The following is an 8558-nucleotide window of genomic DNA, read 5'->3' on the forward strand; positions in this document are numbered from 1 at the left end:
AGAAACAAATGACAAATTTATCTTTATTAGCGCATAAGTTAGTAGAGTTATAAAAATAATCATGAATATCATTAAGATTATTAATAAAATTAACATTAGCTTTGCCAAATACTAATAAATCATCAGCATAAATAATTATTCGCGTTCGCTCGTTAACTTAGCGAACGAGCCGAACACGAGCTTCTTAACGAGTCGAACACGAGTTGTTCGCAAACAACGAGCCGTTTTGACAGCCCTATGCACCATCATATATTTTTAAGAGTTAGAATGATGTAATTTTGATGTCATATAAAAAATTGGGATGTTTTAAATGTAACAAAATATAAAAAAAAATAGGTGTTAGGTAAATACAAATGAATTGGGTGCTATGTACATAAATGCCCTTTTAAAAAGCATCAAAACTGCAATTAGAACACCTTATGGCTACGTGATTTGGGTTGTCAAAACGACATTTGTTCGTGAACGGGTCGTGTTCGGCTCGCTAAGCAAATGAGCCGAACACGAACACACTTTTTGAGCTCGAAATATAAAGGAGCCAAACTCGAGCTGAGCCTAGGCTCGCTCGTGTTCAGCTCGTTTACACCCCTACTGGTGCAACACTTTTGTTTGGATTTAAAGCAAAATAATAAACAGTTTTAGATCCCCTAGTTTGATGAACTTCCTATGAGATTCAGACTGAAATTTTAATTATGATAATTTTGATTCATCATGAAGGTGAATCTTCTGAAATTGAATAAATTCAAGTATTGAGAGTAATAGTGTCATGCACAAATGACCAATAATTTCATTGAAATAAGATACAATTACCTGTATAATTAAGAATTATATTACCTAAATGTATTAACCAAGATGCTTTTATTTGACTAGGTCCAAGAAAAATTCTATGGTGTCCGGAATTAGTATCGCGAGGGTTTCGTTGAAGGAGAAAAAATGACTTTCGTAAAATGTACGCAGCGCTGCGTATGTTAGAGAGATTATTCGGAGGGTAATGGAAGGTTATATCTGCGTTATATTTCATTGTAACTTTTCTATAATCTATCTGTAACCTACAGAAAAGTTCCGCGCTTCTGTTTTCATATATTTGTAGGTTACATATGGATTATAGGGAGTTTACACGGATATAACACGAATATAACCCCAAATATTAGAGATATAAGGCGGCGGATATAACCTCCAATAGGCGCATCCAAATTTTTCTCTTGGTGAAGAGGAGGGGGGAGGTAGCCGCCGTTTTTATTAGGAATATTTGCAGGCATAGTTAGTACGGATTTACAAAATTCAAATTCTAACGGTCCAACGAACCGGAATTGTCTTGCTATAAACTAACCTGATTAGTTGTGCGGTGCACATTTTCGAATTCCGCAGGAAATTAGCTCTTCCTTCCTCAAGTCAAATTCCAGCGGAACAGCTCTCGGGTTCCTGCGGGCGCCGTAGTTTCTCCATGAATTTCTACTCGGGTGCCGCTCTTTCAGCCTTCGTCCTCCTTTTATTCCCCTGGATGCCCGTTTCGGCAATCCAAGATATCGGAAAATGGCTTCCTTCTTTCCTCGCGTCGATTTTCTTTTCCTCCTCCTTTTCCTCTTTTTCATGTCATCTCACTCTCTGCGCTTCGGAGTCTCTCGAAGAAGGGCTGAGGAGAAGCCCTTCATCTACGATCCCTCTCGTGTTACCCAACTCTCTTGGAGTCCGAGGTGGGAAACCCTAAAGTAGTTTTAATTTCCTTTTTTAAGTTTACGGAAATGTTATCTTTTTTCCTTCTTCAATCTTTCTGTTAGTATTCGTTAATGCAGCTTTTGATTGTAGGGCGTTTCTTTACAAGGGATTTCTTACTGAAAATGAATGCGACCATTTGATTTCTCGGGTAAGATCTAATAGGATTTGTTTGAATGATGAAGGAAAAAAAGGGAGAAAATTGATTTTTTTTTTAAGTCAGTCTAAATGCTTTGTTTGGTGTAGGCGAAGGGTAAACTTGAGAGGTCCATGGTGGCCAATAGACAATCCGGAAAGGCTATGTTGAATGAGGCACGAACGAGCTCAGGGTATTTTTTTGGCAAGCGTCAGGTAAAGTTCCTTCCCCATTGTCTCTGAACCTGGTTATTCTGCATATAGAAGTTTGGAAAATTTATAATAAAGTTGTAAACTTCTTATAAAAAAATAATCATGATTTTTAAATTCTGTAACTGAGGATACTAGGCCTAAAATGAGCTCAATAAACTAGTAGATTAATTCCTATGAATCATAAAGTTTAAGTTAATTGATAGAAGTCTTATTATTTCACTCTTGTGGATCTCATTAGAGTAATAACCAATTCGTATGTTAGTGTTTCATTATAAATTCAAATAATTTTATGAAAAATTTTACCAATTTTATAGGGTTTCAAGAAAACTTGGCGTGCATGTCAAGGGCTCAAAAAATCTCGACATGCATTCTTGAATCGATTTTCATTGTTAGTAGAATAAGGCAAGTTGAATAGTGTTTCATTATACTTTTTCCACAACAAAAAAAAAATAAAAAAATAAAAAGAGTGGAAAACTAACCTATAAACATGATTTATAAAAGTTCCTCATAAAATTTTAATTTAGTACTTGTTTTCTCTTTGCGTAGAAAATACTGCATGAGATGAGATTACGATTTTACATGTTTGTGATGATTTGATATTCTCGTAATTACTACATTTGTTATATATAAGCATGATTTTTAACATTTCAAATAATATTTTACATTGAAATAAAAGCTAGAATGTTAAGGGATTCTGTCTTTTGGAGCCTTTGCTAATATTGACAATATATATTTCGGCTTTAATCGGCTAAGGGTCTATTTGGGGCAACTGCAGTTGTTTGAAAAAACAAACATTCAATTATTGCACAAGAAGTTATAGTGGCTATTACAATTTTTTTTTGAATTTCAAAAAGTCAGACAAAAGCTTATTGACACTCACTACATTTAGTCACGTTAGGTTGCAAAACACAGCTTTTTCACCACAACTTCTTGAGAATGCAGACAAAATACAGTTTATTGGCAATTTATAATTTTTAAATTGGAGATTAAGATTTGGTAGAACATATTTTTTTGTGGTGGATTTGATTTTTAATTTCCAATTAAAGGTTATCTGCTCACTTAATTTAACAAAAAGGATGATGGATTTAGCAACTATTGAAAGATAGTGAAGGGTAGAATATGCCTCTATAACAAGGGTAGAAAAGGTTAACTCCAATGGTTTAAGAAGGAAAAAGTTTTAGACCAAAGGTAGTTTGGATAGAAGTTGTTAAAGAGGGTTTTGACAAAATAAGTACGCATATGTAATATTAAGCAAGAGTAAATGGAGAATGGAGACTAATGAGAAAAGTATCAAAATGGTCTCTTGACTCTTTGAAGGGGGCCATTGTTTTCCCATATTCTGTAGGAGTGTCATTTCAGTTTCCAGACCCTTTTAATAAGAGCTAAAAAAGTACGAACGAATTACTATTTTAGCCTTTACTAAAAGAGTCGACACTAAATTGATACTTTCATAGACTGGAACTAAAATGACCAAATGTAATTAGTCTAGGGACTATTTTGAGACTTTACTTGGAGATTAATTAAATCGAGCACAAGTGATTGAGATAAGCCTAACATGCTTATGCTTCACTTTTTTAAAATGATATGTTGTTTTTTTAATATATTTTTTATATTTTTATTTTGAGACCTTGATGCTTGAGTTTGCCTTGATTTGATAGTATCTTGGTTCTCCTGCATGATATTGAAGTTTGCAGAGATATATCTATGCTTATTTGGTGGCATTCTCGTGCTTTCTTGTAATGTAATTTGTCAATTGTCTTAAACAGCAGATCTTATTTAATAAGAAGGCTAATTTTAAAATAAAATCAAAACAAAGTTTAAATCCTTCTGGTCAGTTATGAAGATACTTATGCATAACTATTGGATCTTGAAGTGCTACTATTTAGTGCTTGAAGACCATCCTAATCCTAAGTCCGTCCAATTAACTCCATAGATGGTAATAATATATCATAGAAAGCATCAACATGGAATCTTAAACTTCAGTTTTTATTTTTTTTTTTCTTTTGCTCCTAAAGGATGCAGTCATTAGGAGAATTGAACGTAGGATTGCAGAATGGACATTTCTTCCTGAAGGTAATTCTGCCGCTTGTAGAAGATATATATATATATGTCATTATATATATATATATATATATATACATATTTTGTGGGCATCTACACACACACACAATATTTATGTGTTACATATCTCGCACCAAAGCTTTCATATGTACACACATAGCACTCAAATATTTAATATTACAAAAAAAATCACTTTGATCACTTTTTAAAAGTGAAATATGTCTTTTCATTGGTAATAGTGGCATTTTTATGTGAAAGCACCAAAGTGCTATGTATGTAAATATGAAAGTAGGTGTGAGATATGTAAATACATATGAATTGTGTGTTATGTATGTAAACTTCCCTTTTTTTTCGTTTTTTTTTGCATGTTTCTCAGAGTAGCTTTTCCTGGGCAGAAAATGGTGAGGGCATTCATGTTCTTCATTATGGGCTTGGACAGAAGTATGACACACATCCTGATTACTTTCAGGACAAATTCAATCAAGAAAATGGTGGAAATAGGATGGCGACAGTACTGATGTATCTGTCAAATGTCAGGAAAGGAGGGGAGACAGTCTTCCCTTATGCTGAGGTAAATAATCTGAAATTTTACACCTTGTCTCATGGTTTTTGATTCCGACTCATTAATCAGAGACATTCTAAACATTTTCAGGCAGCAAATACTCAACCGAAGGATGAAACTTACTCTGAGTGTGCAAGAAATGGTTTTGCAGGTACTATGGTAACCATCAATGATTAGGCTTTTAATAATTTGCCGATTCAATTTCTTATATTATTGGAAAATTTATTTTTCATTTTGTATACCTTAATGAATCTATAAAGGGATTACATGCCTTTTTTTTGTCTATGTATGTTGGAAAAATAAATTATATGTATCAAATATGTTCTATCATCACTGTATGGTTTCTTTTGAAGTATCTACACCATCTGGATCGTATGTGTTGCCCTTATGTATTTTGTAAGTTGGCCTTATAACTTTCTAAATTGTTGATCAATTCTTGGAATGCAAAAACCCACCTACAAATGCCAAATTAATCACACATATCAACGTTTTCAATTTAGTTTCTTGTTCAATAAAAAAGGTGAATATTTTGGATGTTCATCTTGCAAACCTTCTATCGATATGCATCGAATATTTGAAGATAAAGAAACCATTTTAAGTTTGATTATCTCACTCTTCACATCCTCTTTCTTGTGTTTATAGTGAAACCTAAAAAGGGAGATGCTTTACTCTTTTTTAGCTGCCATGTCAATGCTACAACAAATCCTAGAAGTGTGCATAGAAGCTGCCCTGTCATTGAAGGTGAGAAGTGGGCCGCGACAAGATGGATTCGTCTAAGATCCTATGAAAATCAGAGGGGAAATAATATTCAGCAGTGACAGAATGTAAAAAATTCAGCTTTCGCTTAATTGAAAGGGTACTTTATTATATGAATGAAATTCTTTTGGAATGGTTGATAACAGAATTTTCCTGATATTTTATTCAGTCTTCAAATGTGTTTTGATTTTTTTATTATAATATGAGATTTAACTGTTCATTGACTTTTATTATGTGGTGATTAAGTGAAGATAGTATTTGGCTATAGCATAATGTTTAATTATTATGCTCACACGAATAGAGAATGAGGATTATTCTTAGATGATTGAGATAAGACTGATGATAAATAATGTTCCCTATTCTAAGGACCTTAAGGCTTTCATCTAGTGGCTATGATTTTTGTCTCTAAAGTGAAGGTTTGGAGTTTGATTTCTATATAATAATAATAATAATTATTATATTATGATTATTAATATAATGGAGTAATTTTGCCTTATATTTGAAGTTAAATAGCAATCCTTGGAGAATAAAAACATAGTCATTTTATTTATATTTCAGAACTCATTCCCTGTTCTTGCTTCTTGAGATGAGAAGTTTTTTAGTTGCAAGAAGCCTAATAAATTTATTTCATAAGCTATAATCCAGAAAAAAAGTGCACACAAATAAGCAAAAACTCTTGCTGTATGAGTCTTTGATCTAGTATTGATAAAAATTCTTCTTAAGCAAAGGAAGTGATATTCTCTTTTTTATGCCCTTTTTTTCTTAAGTTTTAAAAATGGTTGATATTCTCAAATTTGATTGGTCCGCCAACTAGGGTTATTTAGCATTGCTCTTTATTTAGCTTTAGTCCTAGTCTCTTATTCTGAGAGTGAGTAACCAAAGAAGGAATAAAGATGAAGAAAAAAGAACCTTTTCTTAATTTTTTTTCTCACTTTGCTTCTTTTGTATCATTCCTGTTATTGTTTATAGAAATAATGTCACTTCATCACAAGTAAAAGAAAAAAAGAAAATCTGAGTTGCAAGGTTTCTATATCCTCTTATAATCCAAAAAGTACTTTAAAAAGAGAGTGAGTGAGAAGTGGGAAGAGAAGTAAAGAGATTAAAGATGAACAAAAAGGTAAAGTGTGAGATGATTAAAACATATATAAAGCAAGCATCTTTAACTGGTTGGAGTTGCTGCTTTACTTTGAAGGAGATCCACAACAAGTACCAAAGAAGACATAACAACAAAAAGACGTATTTAAACTGACAGAATAAGCTTACTCATCTCCATGTTTCTCTTCATTTCATCTTCAGGCTCCAGTTATTACAACATTAAATCAACAACTAGAGTTTAATTTCTCTCTTTATCTCTGCTTTCTTTCATTCAAGTTCAAACTGAAGTTAGACATCTTCTTTGTGAAGAATTGTCTGAAAGTAGCTGAGTTAGCCATCTTTCAGAGTGTTTAAAGATTGTTTCCAAATTGCCAATTCATGCTTCCACATCCAAGATAGTCTGGCAACCATGAGAGTCATCTTCTACCACCGTTGTTGCCGGTGCTGACGCCGCTATGCGTGGGCCGGAGGCCTCCCTGACCTTCCCGTTCTCCTGACAGCAGATGATACCATCAGAGTTAGTTGCCGGCAAAGTAAACAAAATTGAAAATCCAGATTAGCTTCATTGGCCATATATATATATATATATCTGGGGAATTTACATACATACCACACAATTCTTATGTATTTAGATATCTAACACCTAAACATTCATTTTACATTTTACATGCATTCCACTCAAATTTTAAACATCACTTAGTTGAATACACCTTCTCATGCATAGGTTTATGACACCAACATGTTATGAGTGTAAATATCAAATTTTGAATGTTAGATATGTATGTATACATGCATACATACATACATACATACATATATATATATATATATATATATATACTTTCTTTAGAAAGGAATGACCGGAGGCTATTATACGAGCCCCGATCATTTCTCATGCGCCTAAGAATTCGAGTACCACACCCTACACTCGGGAATAATCGAATCTCATACCAGAGGGGACTTACAACTGACAAATGGGTCCCACTTAAAACTTATATATATATATATATATGTATGTATATATATATGTATGTATGTATGTATGGGTCCCACATAAAACTTATCTACATTGTATTTTACATAGTTGTTTGCTTTGTTCTTAAGCTATGTCTATATGTGATTAAGGTGAAGCATTTAATGTTGCTTCAACATTTGATAAGGGAATAAGTGGTGACTAAAGATAGAAGCCCTCTTCTTTATTTTTGAACCATAAAGCTAACAGGGCAAGTCCAAGGAAGCTTCTTGGTAATAGAGCTCTTATCTTCTATCTTCCTATCATGAAACAGAGATATGGTAGAAAATTGAAAGCTTTGCCACAAAACAAACACTGTAGACAGAACAATTCTTTATCCCAAACGGTTTGGAATATAATATTATGCATATTTCTGTTTGTGAATTCTATCTATTTGCTTCCATATTTGTAAATAATAATAATATTAATATTTATCCTAGAATTAACAGTAGAGTTGAATAAATCACTGGGAAGGGACGATCAAAATGAAGAAAAATTAGTTACCTGTTGTGAATGGGATCAGGTCCTTTGGGCACTTTCCTCTTGCTGGCATAGATGTTGTGAGCATTTTTCTGTTGGCTACTTGACACCGATGGAAGGCTTTCAAGGCTCACTGGAGTACTCGGTGGTGGCAGCACTGCCACCAAGCTGCTGCCATCCATGGAGAAGGAAAGGAAGAGTCCAATGCAAAGTAGGAAGGCCATGGCCTGAAGCAATAGTATTAGGGGGAGAACATTACTGAACTTGTCGTCTCTCATATCTTTCTTCCTGTCTTTTTTATCACTTGTGCTATGATTTATCTTCTTCCTTCTCTGCCTTTTCTGTCTCTGCTTCTCTCCCTTTTAAAGCAGGAGTTTGGGTTCAAAGTTGAGAGAGTGTGGAGGAGGGGAGTATTTTGAGTTGTTGTCTTTGTGTTGGTGATATATATATATATACACACACACACACACACATACATAATTGCCTTTTAGAGTTGGTGATTTTTTTTTATTTTTTTTTTTTTTTTTTTTTTTT

The 8558-nt window shown here is 33.4% G+C and overlaps 1 protein-coding gene across 2 annotated transcripts; it reads left to right on the forward strand.

Annotated features, from left to right (window-relative positions):
• The first annotated feature begins 1368 nt into the window (after positions 1 to 1368).
• LOC110026159 (probable prolyl 4-hydroxylase 7) lies at positions 1369 to 5535 on the forward strand. 2 transcript variants are annotated; one of them, XM_020727000.1, is made up of 7 exons: positions 1369 to 1691; positions 1804 to 1861; positions 1957 to 2061; positions 4074 to 4131; positions 4515 to 4690; positions 4772 to 4832; positions 5324 to 5535. In XM_020727000.1, the coding sequence occupies exons 1-7, from the start codon at positions 1531 to 1533 to the stop codon at positions 5497 to 5499; spliced, it is 795 nt and encodes a 264-aa protein (XP_020582659.1). In that variant the 5' UTR covers positions 1369 to 1530; the 3' UTR covers positions 5500 to 5535. The 2 variants fall into 2 exon arrangements, with proteins under 2 accessions (XP_020582659.1, XP_020582660.1); XM_020727001.1 differs by lacking the exon at positions 4074 to 4131 and having other exon boundaries at positions 4589 to 4690.
• Positions 5536 to 8558: the final 3023 nt, after the last annotated feature.

Source organism: Phalaenopsis equestris, unplaced genomic scaffold (assembly GCF_001263595.1).
Source record: "Phalaenopsis equestris unplaced genomic scaffold, ASM126359v1 Scaffold000353, whole genome shotgun sequence".
NCBI classification, from domain to species: domain Eukaryota; kingdom Viridiplantae; phylum Streptophyta; class Magnoliopsida; order Asparagales; family Orchidaceae; genus Phalaenopsis; species Phalaenopsis equestris.